At 34.8% G+C, this 20,867-nt stretch overlaps 2 protein-coding genes across 3 annotated transcripts; one reads left to right on the plus strand and one right to left on the minus strand.

Annotated features, from left to right (window-relative positions):
- Positions 1–1,779: 1,779 nt before the first annotated feature.
- On the plus strand, positions 1,780–9,876 carry LOC132187264 (structural molecules protein). Of its 2 annotated transcripts, none has more exons than XM_059601524.2 (4): positions 1,780–1,921; positions 2,014–2,745; positions 7,456–7,682; positions 9,457–9,876. In XM_059601524.2, exons 2-4 carry the CDS (start codon positions 2,522–2,524, stop codon positions 9,462–9,464), a joined length of 459 nt encoding a protein of 152 aa, XP_059457507.1. In that variant the 5' UTR covers positions 1,780–1,921; positions 2,014–2,521; the 3' UTR covers positions 9,465–9,876. The 2 variants fall into 2 exon arrangements, with proteins under 2 accessions (XP_059457507.1, XP_059457508.1); XM_059601525.2 differs by having other exon boundaries at positions 2,066–2,745.
- A 1,064-nt stretch (positions 9,877–10,940) lies between these two features.
- On the minus strand, positions 10,941–16,102 carry SULTR3;4 (sulfate transporter 3;4). Its single transcript, XM_059601481.2, has 13 exons — positions 15,686–16,102; positions 15,124–15,172; positions 14,829–15,036; positions 13,847–14,018; positions 13,312–13,377; positions 13,092–13,205; positions 12,875–12,991; positions 12,647–12,773; positions 12,280–12,566; positions 11,922–12,112; positions 11,705–11,790; positions 11,359–11,435; positions 10,941–11,256 (listed from the first exon to the last, which is right to left on the minus strand). The coding sequence occupies exons 1-13, from the start codon at positions 16,013–16,015 to the stop codon at positions 11,113–11,115; spliced, it is 1,968 nt and encodes a 655-aa protein (XP_059457464.1). The 5' UTR covers positions 16,016–16,102; the 3' UTR covers positions 10,941–11,112.
- Positions 16,103–20,867: the final 4,765 nt, after the last annotated feature.

The raw sequence follows: 20,867 nt of genomic DNA on the forward strand, positions 1-20,867 counted from the left end.
ACCGCATAAGGAACTAGGGAGCATCAGGTAAATAGTTTATCTCATAAGGTGAAGAGGGGAAGAGAAAGCAGCAAAGGATGAGGGGAGAAGGGGGAGATCAAAGGTTCTCCCCCTCTTCCTGTGCAGCGTTCTCTACTAGGAGAAGAAACCCTAGGAGAGAGGGAAAACTTTAACTTTCTTTGGGTTATTTTTTCATTCAAATTGCCAGTAGAGTTTCTACAACGTGAACAAGGTTTTTTTTTTGAAAGGAAAAACATTTCATACTCATTCATTAATAAAAAGTCGCTAGCAAGAGTTCTTACAAACAAAGTAAAAAGTTCTGAAGCAAATCATAGCCGAAGCTAAAGTTACAGTCATCAACCAAACATGGCAAACAAAGGCAACAACATCCGCTAACCCATGACTATTATCAGGTTTAAGTTCAGATCTGCACCAAACAGACACAATCCAATGCATAGGTAATGCTTATTCCTCTGCCTTGAGGGCAAAGAACCCCATTTTGTTTAGTAGCCAACCATCACGTGATAATAAAGATACTCTCTACAATTTGTGTTGAATTTTAATTATACCAACTACAAAATAGTAATACAAATAAATAAATAAAGGTGGATGGGTCTTTACCAGAAGTAGCAATTCGTATTTGTGTATCGAATTTGGATTGTATCGAAGCATATGAGTAAAATTATATAAGTTAATCTTAACTCGACTCGTTTAATTAAACGGGTCAAACCTCCAATCCTAATCCTTTAATTTTGTATTAAGTTCGTGTCGAGTTCACGGGTCATATCAAATTTTTTTTGTCATTTATGTCATATGGCAGATTCAGGTCGTATCGAAACATGTAGATAAGATTGTATAACTCAAACTTAACATGATATATTTAATTAAACATGTCAGACTTACAAACCTTAACCCTTTAATTTTGTGTTAGGTTTGTATCGAATTTGTGAGTCATGTCAAAAATTGATAGCCCTAATCTCCATAGCCTTCACGTAGACCCCAACTTCTTTTTTATGTTTTTTTTTTTTGTTTTTTTTTTTTTGTTTTTTTTTTTAAGTAACAGGATATAATTAGAATTTCATACATTACATGGCAGTTGGTAACTAGGTGGCTTGCTAATATGACAGAAATTTCACCTACAATTTGGTCAAGCACTTGACCGATGAGAAATGCTAGAGGTTAATATATATTTTTTATATTTGGCCCATACTCTCTTGCAATCGACCATTAGATTTGTAGACTTGTGTGGACTCTACATAAGTCAATGATGGGCTCTACAAATTTAATGGTTGATTTATTAAAATTTTAGAGGAATATGAGCCAAATTTGGAGAACATATTATAGATTAGGTTAAAAGAAATTCCTCCAACACAGTTAGGAGGAAAACTCTATCCTATTGACCCTTAGTATTTCTCTTTTTCAAACATATGAAAAAATAGGGGCCAATTTTTCTTTTGGACACAAATTTTCTCCAAATTAGTTTAGAAGAAATTTATTTTAAAATACTTTAATAAGTGACAAGTATCATTCAACATATTTAGATTTCTATAAAATTAATGTTTGGGTTCATAGATTAATGATGGAAGGGCAATAAATAACTTTTAAAATATTAAAAAAAACATGTGAGAAATGACATTTGACACTTATTAGACTAATTTAAAGAAAATTTCGCCGAAGTTTGAGTCATTCAATCTAATTGAAATAAATTTACCTTTTTCATTTTTTTTTATTATAAAAGAATGGAGAAAAATAATAAAAATAGAAAGAAAGAAAGAAAAAACAGAGCACCAGCCTGGGCTCTCAGTTTTGAGTACGCAAGGCGCAGCAATTTGGAGTGGTGCGAATATCCTACAAACAAAAACCTCGTGATTCCTTGCGAGAAAGAAAACTTTCTCTCGCACTCTCTTAACAATCTCATACGGTCAGCTTCCACCTGTCGATCTACTTCTTCTTCTTCTTCTTCTTTTCTCTATTTAGTCTTTGATCAATTGAATTTTAATCTGGACCTTCCAGCCCTTGCTACAATCATATTCACGCAAATCTGAATTTCACTTCATTCTCTCAGAAAAACTGGGTCTTGCTTCAGCAACTGGTTATATTTTCTGGGAAAAACTTTTTGCATTTTGGTTCATTGCAGATCCGAATCCACAAGACATGGGTTTGAATTTGAGTATCAGGAAAGTAAATAGAGGAGGGGAATTGGGAACACTGAAGGAATCAGATTGATTTGGGTTTTTCGATTTTGTTACTGCAGTATTGGGTTTTCTTTCGAAAGTAGTTTAGAGTTTAGAGTAGTGGATTTAAGGTAGTTTGAGTCGAAGGATTTGAGAATTGGGTTTGTGATGGGTTAAAAAATTGTTCGAAGTTCAGAAACTATTCGTGGGTATTATGGATATGGGTTTGATTATTGCGAGGATTTGAGAATTGAGTTTCAGATTCTGTGGACAAGAATTTTTTTTTTTTTTTTTGACTTGGAGAATTGGTTGGTGGGTTTGGGTTGCCTGGAAGAGGTGCTGTAGTCATGTTCTATGGTTCTGTTTCATGGGACCCTTGGCTCATTGTTGCCCAAATTGTTTGCCTTCAATGCTTATACTATCTCAGTCTTGGAGTATTCTTGACAATTCTTGTCGGGACTCGCGTGTCTAGGATGAGCCTGGTGTATTTCTTTGATTATGCCACTGCCACTACCTCTACAGTTACCGGCTGGTCTGTCATTGCTTCGTTTCTGCTCAGCTCGTTTGCAGGGTGAGAATTCCATTTCACTTTTATTTATAATTTCATAACTTAGATCCTTTGCTTTTGATGTCTCTGGCATAAATATGAATCTTAGTTTTTATTTCCGTTCAGCACGACATTTCTAAATTTTGAGTAATTAGAAATATTTGTGGATTTCTATCTCCTGCTTTTTACTTTCCAACTCCTTAAGTTTGTATGAGGTGTTATGCATGGTATGATGCAGACATGATGTTGTTATTGCCAAACCTTTATTAATTGCGATAAACTAAATGATTCCATTTTGGCTAAACTGCTCAATCTAGAACCATATTCTAGTTATTTTTACCCCATAATGTCATCTGCCATAGTATTGCGCATGTCCTTGTCATCCTTCTACTTATCCTTGTTTGCCTTCAACTGAATCACATTTTACTGGTTCAGAGGTCAGATTTTGTTATCATTTGTGAAATCATGGAAGTTGGCTTTCTCTTATCTTTTCTTTAGTATTTGTTATGTTTCTAATTGGGCTTGTAACTGCCCAGTTCAACATCCTCACCATGGTATATTAATTTTGGGAACATGTTTTTCAGTTAATGTGCAGTGGATGTCTTGTTTTTATCATTTAAAAGTATATGGTTAAGCATTCCTCTATTGTATGTATACCAATGACAGCTATATTATCTCTTTGTATATTGCACTTTTTAAATTATTTGGGCAATACATCTTGATGTTCCCCTCATTTTATATGATTTATAATGTTCCCCTCATTTAAGATGCCAAATATGGTGACAGTGGATTTTCATAATCATCTATTTTTTTACCATCCATCCTTTTTTCATTTCTCATCTTTTCTGTTAATTTTTCTTGCAGTAAAGCCTTTCTTGTTGACATTGGAAGTTTTTGGTTTCATTCTTTTGAGTTTTACTATTGATGTCATGCTTTTCAAGTTGGTCCATGAACATTCCTTCTGCCTTCCGTTTATTCTTGCAAAACGCAAGATGTCAAAGCTATCATCAATGATTTTGTTGCCAATTCGGGTTTGTTTTGTTTAAGATTGAACATCCTCAAACTTGAAGGATGTAGTCATTCTGGTGTTCAGCATGGGCTTGATTTAGTAGTTCTCTCTCCCTCCTGCATGAGTTCCTAATCATTTATGGATTTTTAATTTAGTCTATTCTACTAGCCTTCTACTCTAAGTTAGTATGACAAAAAATGCCTACGAGCTGGAGATGCAGGACATAAGCTGTATTGGGCTTAGATACCAATTTGATGTAGGATATTTAGGAAATTCAGCACTAGATTAGGGTTCTTGATAAGTACTTGAAGGCTTCCTTGATAGTACTCCCGACAGTATCCTTCTTTCCAAAATAGTGAACCACCTTCCTGATCTGAAAAACACAACTACCCCACCCGCTCCCTTCTCAGCCCTCCGGAGTGATGATGAAGCTTTGCCACCCTCTTGCACCGTATTCTGATACCTCCAAAAACCTACCATGGCTATTCATACGTCTTGGGCAATGTGCACTATACGATCCACTCTGAAAGTCCTATAGAAGTCCTGAAGATTGTCTGTTCTAATCAACTCCTCCTGTCTTTAACAATCAGCCCATGCTCGGCTTGCCCCAGTAAAAACCTCTGTTCCTCTCGGAAAAATGAATACCACTGTTACCAATCTCAGACAACATTTTAAATAATTTTGCTTCGACATAGAAGTAGCCCAAATAACCCATTGCTAATCAAAAGAAATACGAACCGCAAAATCCTTAATGATAATGCTGGGACGTGCCCTCACGCGCCAACTACCAAAGCCTCTTTTGGTATTTTTTCACAGTTGCATTTATTTTTTTTATCTTTTTTTGTTTCAACTTTTGCCTATTCTTGAATAGTACGTGTAGCTGATCGATATGTACTGAGAATAACTGTATAGTCTGAATTTTGAACCATATCTTATTTATCAATTTCTTTTCCTACAAGAGTGAATTGTCCCTCATGTCCTACCTGTTCTCCATTGAGCAATTCGGAGGCTTTCTCCTCATCAAAAGCTTCTAGCTCACCTTTTCATCAAGTTGTATTGAATCCTCTAGCCTTTTGAGCTCTGCTGCTTACTCTTCTGGCTTTTCGAGCTTTCCTGCATATTGTCTAGACTCATTCACATGCTCTTCTAGCCTTCCAACCTTTTGTTGGGGCAGTTTCTCTCTATTAGGCCTTTTCACTTGCTTCCCATGTTGTTTTGGCCTTTTGCATGCATTTTTAGCCATTCAACATTATATCTAGACTTGAAAATTGTACAGTCTGTTTGGCAAGATTTTTTAAAACTCTTTCGCATCTCAAACGTTGAAAACTCTTTTTAAATATCAGTTAACCAAACAGATTTCAGATGTGGCCTCCGCCATTTACACATTTTTCAAAACAAACCACAACTCTTTTGGTAAAAAAAAAAAACACTTCTCACCAATCACTATTCTATAAGTAAAACGCTAGACGGTTTTTATTTTATTTTATTTTATTTATTTATTTATTTTTTTAAAGCTAGAGGTTTATTTTTTCAGTTGTGGACGTTCCTTATTATATATTAAAAAAATCTGGCATGGTAGTCGTCCACCCAGTCGTGGTGGCGGTCACTGCAGTGGCCACTAGGGCCGTTCGACAGCCATGGGGCAGCATCCTTTTTTTTTTTTCCTAAAAAAAGTTTCTTCTTTTATTATGTAGAAATAGTTCTCATTTGTTTTTCAGAGACGTCAGGAATTTTTTTTGTGGACCCCACCAAATCAAATCTCAATTTTGACCTTTTTGAGAACTCTTTTCAAAACTCAAAACACTTTTCAGCACCTAACCAAACCTACCCCTAGTTTTTTTCATAAATCTTAATAACATCTCAACTGGATAGCCTTTTTGCAATAGCATCTTCTAAATCTTCTACATGTATATATGAGATCTTTTTTTATTTATTTATTTTTTTTTAAGTTCAGTTCTCATCCTACTGTTGAATTGAACAATAGTCATAGTTTCATTTTCAAACTCAAGAAATAACTCCTTATATCTTCTTGCAAAATCAGTCGCATACAAATCACCCTGTTGAAGAATATACAACTTGTCAAGAAGATCATCCTAAAGATCTTGAGGACAAATTTTGTCTCTTAGAAGTGCCTTACTCTCTTCCCAAATCAAATTTCTTGTGTAGGATCTCCCACAATGTGAAAACATCATGCAGAACCTTGCATTGCTACCATTTTGATGTAGTATAGAAGTTGTAGTGGGCTTACAAAGATTGAGATTCCCAAATATAACAGGAAATAAATAAAAGAATTTCAAAACCAAGTTGGAAACTACTAAACCTAATAGAAAAAGAAATCACAAAATAAAACACAAGGCATAAAAGAAGACTCAGGGGCCTCTGTTACAACCCATGTCAGCAAGTTTGAGATTACTAGATTACTCCTATTCTAATAGAACTTCGGTAAAAGATAAGACTCAATCGTAACTAGAATAGATTAGAAAGGACGCAACCCTAGTACACAATAAGTAAAGAAGAAAAAACCCCTTTAATGAGAAAAAGAAGAACATTCTCTTTGTTTTGTTTTGAACAGCGTTCTTTGGAACTTTTGTGCTAGTTACAATCTTTACAATGTTTCATTTCTGATCATATGTAAGTTGTAAACTTGAGAACTGACGAAATGTTTCCTACATTTGGAATCATGACTAGAGTGCTTCTTTTGACTTCTCAGAATCTAGAATCTCTTAGTGTTTAAAAAATACCATGGGTTTGACATGTCCTTGTGTGTTGTGCAAGTAAATTTTCCATTTTGTTGATGTGATACTTTGTGCTAGTTACTTTTTTGTAGACTATTGTTCTAGACCTGACAAAATGCTTGCTGACCAGAAGAAAACAAAATGATGGCCATTATCCCCTCCCCACCCCGCCCCCCCCCCCCCCCCCCCCCCCCTCCCCCCCTTCCTTCTAGTTTCATTCATATTGGTGGTAGAAGCTGTGCCAGTATTTGCTTTCATCCCATAATGTCTCCAAATTTTGATTGCCATACATTTAGCTGGTTTGTAGTTACATCTTGTTGTTAATGAAATTGGGTATTCATGAGGACAAAATGGTGATTAAAATTTTATTTACATGGACTGGGTCCCTGTCTTTATGGTATTTTGTGCTTTTAGAGGCTGTTTTCTGCTTACTTATCAAAAAAAAAAAAAAAAGAGAGGCTGTTTTCTGCTTTGTAAAGGTGCCCTATACCTTTAAAAACGTTTTATGCTAGTCTTTCCATAAAACTAGATCTATTATGCAGTATGTGGTGTATGACTTGAGATCCTATTTAGATAAATTGAAAATGGTACCACTGTAAAAGTCAACTTAAATGTTTATCAGAAATGTTAAGGCTAAAGGTCACTTCCCCCCCTCTCTTCTGCATTCACAAAGTAAGATTTTAATCTCACATGCTCTATGAAATCAATGTCATAGAGTGCTACTCTAGTTAGGTGTTTCCTTTTGTATACTTCCTGTGTACTTAGGGCCGCCTTACACTTTTAATGATATTTGTCAATTACTTATTTAAAAAAAAAAAAAATCAATGTCCTAGAGATGAAAGGAATCTAGCAAAACTTAGTAATGGTTTGCAGATGTGTATTATCTTGGAAAATGGCTAAGAAAATACATAGTATTTTTTTTCTTTATTCAGCAAAATGAAAAAATATATATTTCTCTTGTTGACTAGCAAATTTTTCTTGTTTATACAGAGCTGGATTTATGCTTTATCTGATTGAGAGGGCAAAAAAGTGCTTAGATTTTTCAGCCACTGTGTACATTATCCATCTTTTCATATGCATTGTATATGGAGGTTGGCCTTCCTCCATAACGTGGTGGGTTCTGAATGGTACTGGAATTGCAGTGATGGCTTTGCTAGGTGAATATCTGTGCATTAGACGTGAACTGCGAGAGATTCCCATTACACGATACCGTTCGAGTAAGAACTTTTCTTCTGTACATTAATCAAGATAAATGTTCTTTCCAGCTATTTGTTTCATAGGTGAAAGAGATTTTGTTACATCTGTTCTTGTTACATAGTTCACTATCAAATGGTGGCTGCTGACTACTTTTTAGTGGGGATTGATTTCTAATCTGTCATTTACATCAAGTCTGGTACTCAACTCCATGCATTGAATGTTGTTCCGCTGATACTGTTTTATACTCTGTTGGGTCTGCATATTAGCTTCTGAATTGTGATACTATTTATGCTTAATGTTTGAATTTGCACTTTGAGTTGTTTCTTTTTAGTTTAATACTTAGAAAATGATGGAAGCAATGCTCTGTCATAATTTTTATTACCATGAAATAGTCCATTTGCAGATATATATGCTTGTAATAGGGAATAAAACTTTAAACTTCTGCAATTCTTCTTTTTCTCTTGATGCCTATCTTATTGAGTCAACCTTCTCTTGGGCAATTTCCAATTGTTGATTTCCTTGTGGGTTGACAACAGCCTGTATGCATGATCTCAAGCAGCCATCAATTCATATAATTGGTGGGAGTTCACTGTTGTATTTCTGTCCAGAACTCGTTAAATGTATACTTGTTCGCTTGCTTTCATATATATTATTGATTTTGATTATGGTATACTATAGTTTGATATCCTTCACATGCACAGAAGAAGTTGTTGGTTGAACAGTAATGATAAGCAGTAAAATTATGACTTCTCTCTGGTTGAATCCTCGTGCATCAAATTCTTGATCAGTGCCACAATTCAGTCACAATTCAGTTATTATATGGTTATTTTACCACACATCAAAAGTCAGTTTGTCCCTTGTTATGTGTAGGACTTCTGTGAGCCCCTTGTTCTTTTGTAAACCTCTAAACATGAGTCTTTATTCTCAACCGTATTTTGGGACAAGGGATAACAATTTCAAATTTTTTATATTCTGTAAATAGACTGATCCATCTTATTGAGAATCAACCGCCAAAAGCTACTTGAGACAGACTTTCATTTTATCAAAAGTGTACTCGTAATTAAAAAAAAAAAAGAGTTCAGTACCAATTGCAATTAGTTCTCATCTTGGAAAATTTAAGAAAAATAATTGGAAGGAGATGCTGATGGTTCAGTTTGGAGAGGGAGAAAAAAGGGGCGGGCGGGTGGGTGGGTAGTTGATCCACGTTTGGTATATCCACCTTATCCATTCTAGATGGACCCTTTTACACTTACATATTCAGGTTCATGCTTAGAAAGAAAAAATCTGGTTCATCATTTCAAGTTTATTTTATTCTAAATAAAACGTACAGGTTTGTTGCCTTAAAAGGCAGATTTCAATTATTTGTTAAAACTTAATCCTTGGGGAAGTAGATAGGGTTGAAGTTCATCTCTCTCTCTCTCCCAACTCACCCACCCTTTTTTAGATAAGTTCCATTTGGACTGTGGTATTTGCTTGCTGTGTTTCTATATTTCTTTCGCTGTGATTTACTGGCTGTTTAATGTGATACCCAACTCTTTCCGAGTGCCCCTTTGTGTTTGTTGGATTGGCAGTTGAAGGATTGTTTTTCCATATAAATATTTTTTTTTTCTTCAGATTGATGGTCTAGACTCTAGGAATATTATGGGGGCAATCTTGTGCCTACTAGAAATCTCATAGCTTGAAATAGAATACTTTACCGGATTTAGTTCCAATTGTCAACAAGGGTTGCATAGTGTCTTATTTTAGCCCTTCTTGTAGTACCAACAGGATTAATTTGCAACTATTCCCATGCAGATGTTTGACTGATATGGCAGACTGAAGAGGCAAGGGCAAAATTTTCTGTAATGGCTGTTTCTTCCATACTTTTGGAGGGAGGATCACCTGGTTCAAGCGCATCAAGTACTGAATCTATAAGGTGTGATAAGAAAAAAATAGCTTTATCTCTAGATTCTGGTGGCTATGACAGAAGAAGTGCAAAGAAATTTGAGGTGGCATTAAATGACGGGAAGAATGAGAAAATGAGTATAGGAAATGTTTCATGTATGACTAACTGTAGGTTGTTTTGGAAAATGTGATCATGCTTTATTCTGCGTCTGATATATCATTCCTGGTTTATTTGTAATATGCTTAGTTTATTTGGGTCTTATTCTTTAAGATGATCAATTGGATGAATTTGAAAAATTTATATAATTCTGTGTCAAGACTTGTTTTATATGGTTGCGGATGTTTGTTTGTTTCTCACGTACTCAACAAATTGTGTCTGAGCTGGACCAGGCATGGGTATTGAACCAATTGGGCATAGTCTATGGCTATGGGGCTAGTAAACTGTCGTACTAGGTAGCTTGTTTTTGCGATTTTTTGGCTCAAGGCTAGTTATTAATAGGTGGTTTATTCAATAAACATACGTTGATTGTCCTAATTACATGTAGGTAGAGCTTACCCCGAAGCAAACATGATTATTCATATTTCGTAGAATAGATCGTGGGTTGGTTTATAATTGATCAGTTTGGCTTGCATATATGATAGATTCTTCGAATCTCATCGATATTCATCTTTATGGCATGCTTCAAACTTTTCATAAGGATGAATGAAATTTAGACAATTTATCTTATGGCTTCTTGTTAGAGATGGCCTTTCGACGGTAAGGAATTGGTGAAATGGGGTTGTACAGGGGATGTGCTCTTCTGTAGAGGTTGTTTAGAAAGTAGAGAGCATATGTTTTTTCAATGTTGTTGAAGTCTAATTACTGATCCTTACACAAAACTGGGAAGGGGGTTAAGGGATGGAAGGCTTGCCGGTTGAAAGCTAGCATGGGAAATTTATAGTCTTTGGAAGTAAATAAATGATCTTAAACATGGGAATCAACCAAGATCAGAGGAGAAAATTGTTCAAAGATTAAGCTGGGAGATGGATCATGGCGAAAGGAGGATTTAAGCTGACACCTGAAAATATGGAATTATGCAGAAGATGGAATTTATTGGCAAGGATTCTGTGAGTTCTGAAGTCTAGTTGATTGGCTGATTGCAATTGCTTGGAGTGTGGTTCTAGATGAGAATTTACTATAACTCAAACAATATAGTTCTTTTGTTTATTTGGATTTGTTGTTGTAATTCATATAAAGGGAGGTGTGGGTCAAATTTAGCTCTGCTGAAGTAGTTAGTGAGAGCAATTGTTGAGTGCTGATGTTAGTATTCTGTATTGTTTGAGTTATTTTATAGTAAATTCTCATTCATCTTGAGCCTGTTCAAGTGCAAAAATCTGAACTTCAAAATCGCTTCTTTGATTGAAGAGCATATAGCTTTCATCTTTCCCACTAGAAAGGGACAAAAAAGAAAGAAAAAGCTACAAGTTTGATTGCCTTTAAATACTGTCGCCGACTATAAAAGAAAAGAAAAGTCCTCTCCTGAGTCCTCTGAGTAGAACTCTTGTTTGATTGCCAAGCTTTGCAAGTCATGGCTGAGGATACCACAAAGAAGAAATGTGAGCCACAGCTTCTCCAACAGAGAGGTAGAGTCCATTCACACGGAAGGATTCCAAGAGTTGTGATTGCTCTAGCTTTTCCATCACACTCCCAACAGGATTTGCCAACACAAGCTACATAACAACAACCACAACATAACTAATCAGAACCCCACCAAACAATTCTGGCATTTATGAAACTTTCTGAGATAATTACTATATATTTATTTATTTTACCTTGAGTGTTCTTTTCTGCATCATCTTTCTGATTTCACATATTGCGTCTATACCACTTGTGTCTATGGCTGTCACAGCTGAGAATATAATAATAAAAAATGGTCAGCCAAATGCACCAGAATCGACATCGGTTCGTTGGACAACACTTTTAGAGGGTGTTTTTCTGCTTTTTGATTCAAAAGATGTCAGTTTTGAGTGTTTTGTGTTTAAAGTTGTTTGTTAACGCTTTTACGTTTTTTTTTTTTTTTTTTTAAAAAAAAAAAAAAAAAAAAAAAAAAGCAAAAAGCTTGTGTCGTCAAACAACGCCGATATCTCACGAAACGAGTTTGGATGACTGAAGTGTTACCTGTCATGTCTAAAATTATACATTTCAGTGTACTGGCATTGTTTGCCTTTATCCACTCTTCCTCCTCTCGAACCCATCTTAACATCCTGTGCCAAAAAACGTTAACAAGTCAAGGAGATGCTCAAGTGTATCCTACTAAAACTATATGCATAACTTCACGTAATCCCAAAGTTGTACTTAGAAGCAACTTGGAAATCATATATTTTGAGAGACTCACCTTTCTTGCAGGTAAGTTGAGTTTGCAAAGTAGATGGGAGACTCAATAGCAAGAATGAGAAATGAGGGCACCCTTGACGCTTCTCTATACCTACTGAGGTTTTGGTATATTTGAGTGCCCTGGATATTCCCTAATGCCATTGTGTTTGGCCTGGTGACATGCAACAGAATCTTGAAAACTGATATCCCAACCTGAATTTTGCAGACAATTAGCTTTAATAAATCATCACTTATCCTAAAAGCTTAAGCCGATAAGAAGGGGCGAGTTTAATCATTTAACTCCCCTCACGTGTAGGTTTAAACTCTCATTTAATAAGTGAAGCTCAACACGTGAAACATGAAGGGGTGAAAAAGCTTACCGCAATGGCAAGTCCTAGAGGCACTGAAATGAAAAGAACACCGAGAAAGGAGCACAAACAAGCCATGAAATCAAGCTTGTCAACTTTCCACAATTTGTATGCAGCCTGGTAATCTATCAACCCGATCACAGCCGTTAAGATGATGGCCGCCAAGATGACATTGGGGGTGTAATAAAACAGTGGCATCAGAAAAAGTAGAGTCACAAGCACAGCTGAAGCCATCACAATATTTGACACTGCCGTTTGTGCTCCGGCATTACAGTTTACAGCCGATCGAGAAAATGATCCTGAAAACATTATCTTATTAGAAACTTCAGCCATTGTTAAACAACTGCATAATTTGGAAAAGGGTATCATAATTGCATGCCTGTGGTAACATAGCATGAAGAGCATGAACCAGCCATGTTCATAAGACCAATAGCCATCATTTCTTTGTTTCCATCAACTTGGTAGTTTTTCAAAGCAGCAAATGTCCTCCCCACTGCAATTCCTTCCTGTAAGTAACAATACAAAACAGCAGGAATTTGGTAAGAGAAAAACATTGCTGTGGTAAATCACCGTCAGGGAGGCCCAACACGTAGAACATTCAACTTACAGTGAGAGACAAGATCCCTGTCACGATGCCGGTTTTAATAGCGACAGCTAGATAAGGGCCACTCAAGTATAGCATGTTTAGTGAAGGGGGATTAAGGCCCTTTGGCAAATGCCCAATCTTTTCAAAAAAAAAAAAGGATAAAAAGAAAGATCAATACATGATTAAACTAATGGAAAGAAAGAAGTTCCAAAACCTGCCACTTTTTAGTACTACTTACAATTGGAATTCCTCTTGCCTTAGACTTGAGGAGGAAAACTACAAGGGTTGAGAGAATAACTGAAGTTAATGGGGCTGCTGCTGAGACCCAAAAAAGCTTCGGTTTCCTATTGCTCTGTTTTCATTAATACAAAATTAATTAGAACATTAAAAACAAAAAACCAAAAAACAGAACATGTTGATGAGTAGATTATGCTTTTGAGCAGCAAAGAAACACTTACAATATGCCTTGTAGTCAACATAAAGAGGAGGAAACCAAAACCCATGACAATGGTTTGCCAAGACCACTGCACATCAATTGTACCACTATTACTCAAAATACTACTGAGGATGAAAATTGAAATTAGACTAATATCAATAAAACACAATTCTTTTTTTTTTTTTTTTTTTGTAACTAAAAAAAAAGAAAGAAATATTTTAATATCTCCAACAATTCCACCACAATAAAAGTTTGACATAAAGAATCAAACTTTTATTGTGTGGAACTGTTTGATATATTGAAAAATATATACATAATGATTCTCCCTGGAGAAAGTTGGTGGCACCAGGTCCTTCTAGTAATTATTTCTATGTTTGAGTTGCTTGGATTTATTAAAAGAAAGCATACATGGTTAAGTTGCCTTTATTAATAATTTTTTTAAAAAAAATTCTAAAAGCTCCTTTTGTGTAAATATCTAAAGTATTTGCTAAAAAAAAAAAAAAAAAGAGAATAAATTTCCATAGACTAGCGACTACTTTATTCTGGTTAATAATTACCTCATCTCTCTGGTTTAAAACAGAGGACATGACAGGAATCATTTGCATTTTGCTTGTGAAGTGGACGATCCCCAGCAATCCTTTCAACTGTTGCAATGATACGATGACGGCTGCACCAGCCATAAACCCAACTAGAGTTGCCTTTGACAGAAAATCAATTACAAACCCTAACCTGCAAATCACAAGTCAAAATCAACTACAAATTCAACAAGGAAAAGAAAATGATTATCTTCTTTTTATCAATCTCCATTTACAAATTATTCTTTTACTCTTTAAAAGGTGAAATATTCTTTTTTTAAGGTTATTAATTTATGTTGAGCATGTGTGATTGTAAAATGATTGAATCTCACGTTAAAACTGTGTCTAAAGTATGAGCGGTTAATATGACATAGTTGGATCAAAACCTATAAACTTTAGCTTTCAAATTAAGTGGTATGCTAACATACTATATTATAATCTCGTTGAGAGATTCTACAAGATGTTAATTTCTCTAACAAGTGATATCAGAGATAGGTCGGTGAAGCGTGGCATGGTGGACTGGCGCAAGCATTGACAAAGAGTTCCTAGAATAAGGGAAAAGATTCATGGCATGGGCACAAACGAGTCCTTAGAGTAGAGGAAAAAGTACACGACACGGGCAAACTCACCTAGCACATAAAAGTTGATAAAAAGTTTTCATTTGAGGGGGAGCCTAGCAATGTAGTGATGAACTCACTTATGAATATAAAAAGATTGAATTTCATATTGAAAATGAGTTACAAGTGTGAGCGATTAATATAGCATGGTTGACCCCAAACATATAAACTTAAACTTTTGGGTTAAAGACTCTATACTCAATCTCCCTAAGAATTTTTTTGTTAAAAAGACTTCTCTTTCTACCACCATTTCTAATATAGAAATAAGAGCAAATTTTGAAATAATATTACTCATTCATAATGAAATGACAAAAGAGAAGGGCTGAAGAAGTGAAATATTAGAATACCTTAAGAAACCTAGAGAAGCCTGAAAGAAACCAGCAAAGAGGGTGGCAGTGAAGGCCAACTTAAGATAGAGAATTGGGTCTTCATTAGGAGAGACTGCCTCACTTAGCATTGATCCCATCACCAAAGATGCTATTGACACTGGCCCAACTGCAAGATGTTTTGAACTTCCAAGGATTGAGTAAATCAATGGGGGCACAAAGCTTGAATCTGCATCAAACCCAGTTTTTATTTTTTATTAATTAATCAAAATAATTAATATTTTTAGTAAATACATCAGTGGTTATTGATACTTACATAGCCCGACTATAGGTGGCAAATTGGCAAGCTTTGCATAACTGATTCCCTGCAGTATAGTATTACAAACTAAATTAGATCACCAGAAAAAAAAAAAAAAAAAAAAAAAAAAAAAAAAAAAAGAGTTCTTGTCTCCAACGGTCAAATGGTTTGATAAAATGTATATTCCATTTCTATGATGTAGCCAAATAACATCACCTTATGAAAAAGGACATTGGAAAATATAGTTTATGAGGAGTAAAGACAAAAACCATGTTCATAGGATACATAATATACTAATTCATATGGTCCACGAGAAATGGAACCAAACTTCAATGACAAACATAATTAATAACTCCAAAGAGTTGGCTTGAATGGTAAGTCATTTGGTCCGGGTACTTAATGAAGTATCAAGTCCAAGGTTCAACCCCTTTTGAGTGGAAATCGAAAGCCCGAGTGTACCTAACTCTTGTAGAGGAGACGTTTTGCATGGTGTCTCAAAAATCTAGTTTGAGCGAAGCCCTGGACACCCGGATTATTAAAAAAAAAACAAGAAGAACAGAGCTTCATTTGTTTCTCTCACCTGTGGGATAGCGAGGCTGGCAATGGTAAGACCAGAGATGATATCAGAGCGCAGAAGAGGAACATTGTACTCAGAGCCCCATTGAAATATAGGGAAGAAAAACTGAAGAGAAAGGATGAATTTGTTGAGCCAAGTTTGATTCTTGAATCGGTAGAGTGGATCATCGGGGAAGAAGATCTCGGAGATCCTGTGCTTGAGTTTATGGAGAGTGGTTTTCTCTGGTGGAAGGCGAACGTCGTGAATTTGCATTGCTCCCCCCAACTCTGATGGGATTGTGAGATTGCTTTCTGGACATGCAAAGTGTTCCACTCTGTTAGAGTTGACACCCATTTCTCTTTGCTCAAAGACCCACCAAAATGCTCAACAAAAACCTCAGATACTGCTAAACAATGAAACCAAACAAAAAAACCCACTCGAATGTTGTGTGCTTGTGAAAAAAAATGAAGGGGTTCTGGGGATTATATAGATGAAGCAGAGAGAAGGGCATGTCTCAAATGGCAGTTAATTGAGCAGTTGTCAAATGTTGCGTGTCAGGAGCATTTTGGTCATTTCACTTGGATTTGAAAGATAAAATATAAATAAATTACTTTTTTTATTTTTTTAAGAAAAAAAGAGAAAAAAAAAAAAAGGCCATGGAATGAGGGTGTCATGGAGTTGAAGCGTCAGAACTAGTGCACAACACAATGGAGGGCCCTGAAGAACACTCTTTATGATTCTTATCGCTCCACAGTTTCCTTTTTAGGTAGATGGTTTTCAAGGGTGGAAAACTTGGAATATCTGTGGGGTCCTTCACTCCCGTTTCGATGGACAATAATGAACCATAAATAAGGTTGTAAATGAACCAGTCTGATTGACTATCAGTTTGATGGAATAGAATCCTCTCCATTTCATTTGAAATAGAGAGTATTTATTTAATGTAAAATAAATAGTAATATTGTCTTAACATTAAAGCTGAATGACCAAATTTACATTACTACCTCTTATTTTACGTTCAATACTCAATTCGAATTTAGTTCATTTAATAAATAAGCCAAGCTTGAACAAATTATTTAGCCCAGTGATAAAGTCGAACTCAACCCGTATTCAAAAGAATATTAAATAAACAAATATAATCTTGACCATTTCATACACGTCTCGATTGTACTCCATTTTTGTGCCCTGATTGTTGTTTTCTACTATGACTCCATTTGAGCCCTCACTGTTGTCTTTTGGTGGACTGGCATTTCCTGCACTTTTCGTGGGAGTGGGTCAAGGATTCAAGCGCCGTGCAGGATGTTTTGGGTGCAATGGAAGAGATAGAGCTAGCCAGCCCCAGGAATACTCAACAAGGCACTTGAAAATATAAAATATGGTTTAACTTAAACCCCTTCGATAATTAGATAATTAAATTTACATTTTTTTTTTTGGTAAGTCACTTCTTCGCAAATAGTCAGACTCTGGAGAGAAAGATATTAGCGTGTGAGAGAAATGGCTTTATGGGTATGTGACAGTCTATATAAGTGTGTGACAGTCTTGTGCGTGTGTGACTAATTAATTAGGAAGATAAACTGTTCATTTATTACAAGACTTAACCGAATGTTAGTAGTAGGGACAGAGATGGGGTGTCTTGACATTCAGTTAGAAGTCTTGTAATAAATAAACCGTTTATCTTCTTAATTAATTAATCACACGCCTATAAAACTGTCTCCCTCACACACAAATAACTTTCTCTCTCCAGACTCTGATTTCTCTCTCTCTCACACACTAATATCTGTCTCTCTCACGCTTTAGATCTCGTATGAACCTCTGAGTTCATGTAAAGTAAACCACAAGAACTAAGTTTATATTTTTTTCCCCTTTTTTGGGTTAAAATCAGTCACGCCTAAACAGCCCCATGTGTGAAGAAGGTGTTACTTGAAATGAAATAAGACAGAAGACATCTAAAAAAGCATATAATAAAGCAAATAAAAAACATCCAAGGGGGGGTGTTGGCTTTATAAATATCAAGCAATACAAAAGCTGAATCCATGCCAATCCATTCGACAGGCCGGCAGGCATATTGCCTAACATTGGTGGGCAGGAGAGAGATATCCAAATCCAATCCAAATTCCAATTGCCTTTTCTTCATCATCACTTGTGATCAACACAAACCCAATCATATGTAGGGCTTCCAATTCAATAAAAATGTATAAAATCATTACATACCCTCCCATCCAATTTAAAACATATGGTAATACTAAAATATACTTCACAAAATAACTTTTTATTGTGTTTGATCCATTCAATTTATGGAAAAAAAAAAAAAAAAAAACTAAATAAGTCGTTTTCATATTACTTTTCTACCTTTTTTATTATTATTTTTTATTTTAATAATTCTATTTAGCAGACTCCAATACAATTGTCATACAACTCGATAATGTGGCAGTAAAAATCACAATTGAATAAGTATTTAAATTTCCTTTTTACAAGTGATGATCCAATAGTTAGTTGATTTTTATTGCCATGGTATCTATTTATATGATAGTTATACAAAAGTTTACTAAATAGAATTACTCTATTTTTTTTTTTTTTTGGTTATTCAGTAACTCTAATTGTAGATCAAAACTTTGGTAAATCACACGGCCCTAGAGAGAAAAAACCTGTGGGGGAGTTTCCCCTCCCCCCTACTCCCCTCTTCTTTCCTCTCCCTCCCTTTTTTTATTTATTTTTTTTCAATTGTTTTTTTTTTTTGGTTTCTCCTACCAGTCCAGTTGCTCCAACCATCCTTTTGCTTATGTTGCGTTACTTTCATCCGCTATTCACCGTGCTGTGCCGCTCTTCGCCTTTCCGAAATCAGTTGGGCTTTAGATCTAGTTTTTCAAATCTAAATCTAGTTCCCTCAATAGGTTTCGCTCAGCCACCGTGGTCCGCGGCTCCTCAATAGTCCATCGGCGCAAAACGGCTTCATCTCGTCCACCACGCGCCGGCCAATGCGCTTCGCCTCCCTCACCCCGACTGTTGTAGCTGTTTACTGGCTTTTTTTATTGTGTTTTTGTTGTGTTTTTTGAATAAGAGTTTGATTTCTCCTTAAATCTACTTTCATGAGCCATCTTTAGGGTGAACGTTTTTATCTTAGCCTTTGGGTTGAGGATGATTAGTTTCGGTGTGAGGGTTTTACTCCCATAGCTTAGAAAATAAAAGTTTAGAATATGGGCTACCTATGTATTAGATTGAGTCTGCCTATAGCATATATGTTCTATAACTGAAGTTTGAACATGGGTTAGCGAATGTTGAAGTTATAGATAGGATTTGATTGTAAGATTTTTATGTTTGTTTTTATGATGTTGTAATCTCATAACTTTAGCTATGATTTATCAGAGCTTTATGCTCTTAATCTTTTTTCAAGGAATGAATATGAAAGATTTCCTTAAACAAAAAAAAAAAAAAAAAAAAAAAAAAAAACCTTTGGTGAACCTAAGTCCAGTACTCTATCATGTAGAGGATTTTTTTTTTTTTTTTTTTTTTTTAAATAAAGTACACATAATCCCCTCAAACTACAAATTCATTGTCAATTTCTTCCCTAAACTATAAATTGTGTCAATGTTCCTCCTAGACTACCAAAAAAATGTCAATGTTCCTAATGACAAAAAATATCATTCATAAATTTTTTTTTTTAAAAAAAAAAAATCTAAAAGAACACAAATTAGAAAAAAAGGGGGGCGGGGGGCAGCTCGATTTTTTTTTATTATTATTTTTTTTTCAAATTTATAAGGATATTTTTGTCTTATTAAAATTTTGGTAGAATCATTTTTGTCTTTTCCTGGCCAGGGTGACATTGATATTTTTGGGTAGTTTAGAAGGAAAAATTAACACAATTGATAATTTAAGAGAAACGTTGTCAATGGAGTCATAATTTGAAGATGGTATATATAACTTTTAAAAAAAAATTATTCGATATATATATATATATATTTTTTATTGTATTCGATATGTTTTTAGTAGTTGTATAAGTCGTTGTGGCATTCCTGAATTGAATCCTGGCTCTGCGTTGAATGAGGAGGCCATTCCATCAGGACCGTCGAATTGATGCCACCTTTTACTCCACTGGAAAAGATTCTCGCTAGCTAGGTAGCCAGTCTTTCTTTCTTTCTTTCTTGGGTCGGCTTCTTTTTTACTTCTCCTAATTTTTTTCTATATCTGTTAATATTTAATCCGTAAAAGAATCTATAATGTCAAGAGTATCAATTTAGTTGTAAAATCAGGGTCAAAAAGGAGAAAAAGATACAATAAATTTGCATATTAACTTAATTAGTAAATTAAGCACCAAATTAGCACCTATTTGGCATCTCCTACATATCAATTTATTAATAATAACAATGATATCTTTATTTATTTATTTTTCAACCCAATGAGCCTCATGATTGAGGTTGTTATAGACAGCCTTAATTTGTTTTCAAAAAATAAAAAATAAAAAAATAATTGTTTTTAAGTAAGAATTTTTATTTTTTTGATAAAATAAAAAAATGGTGTTCGTTGTTTGAGTGGTATAAAGAATATGTTTCTAATGCAACCAGAAAATATTTTCCAATCAAAAAACGTTTTTTGGTTGCTTGAGTAATTAAAAACACAAAAAAAAAAAAAAACAAAACAAAACAAAACAAAACCCGTATTTGATTTGTTTCTTATGTCATAAGGAATTTCCTTTTCCTGAAGAACTGTGTGACGTCCTACATTGTCTGGGTGTGGAAAAGATTGTGTGTTTATATGGAACGTGTTTTCTCTAAATATATGGAAGAATTTTCTGACAAATAGAAAATAAAGATAAATTTGTTTTGAATAGAATTTTATTTACGCCTCAAAATGAGAAATCTCATCTCAAACAAGAATATCTCACTCACACTAATAGCTAGATAATATAATCTATCTCCATTGGAGTAGAAAAGAACAGCTTAATTTGACTGACTTTAGGCCAAGTTTATGATTAAATTACAAAATAACACTAATTTTTAAATATAAACTTATATATACTAATAACTTAATTAATTATTGATCTAAATAAAGCCAAAACATATCAACTAGAACAAGTTGTCAATATATATATATATTTTTTCTTTTAAAATTTTCTCACAAAGTTATGTGGGTAAGATGTAGAAAGCAAAGATGACTGTAGTACAAAGGGAGGGTGCACTTCTTCATTAGAAAATTCCGGCAGCAGAAGTGTTTA

This window comes from Corylus avellana, chromosome 6 (genome assembly GCF_965113065.1).
Source record: "Corylus avellana chromosome 6, dhCorAvel1.hap1.2, whole genome shotgun sequence".
Taxonomy (NCBI): domain Eukaryota; kingdom Viridiplantae; phylum Streptophyta; class Magnoliopsida; order Fagales; family Betulaceae; genus Corylus; species Corylus avellana.

What these genes read in the sequence shown, in the direction of transcription:
- LOC132187264 (XM_059601524.2), top strand. Translation starts at nt 2,522, where the DNA reads ATGTTCTATGGTTCTGTTTCATGGGACCCTTGGCTCATTGTTGCCCAA. An exon ending in CTGCTCAGCTCGTTTGCAGG is followed by an intron (nt 2,746 to 7,455) that starts GTGAGAATTCCA and finishes TTGTTTATACAG; the next exon opens with AGCTGGATTTATGCTTTATC.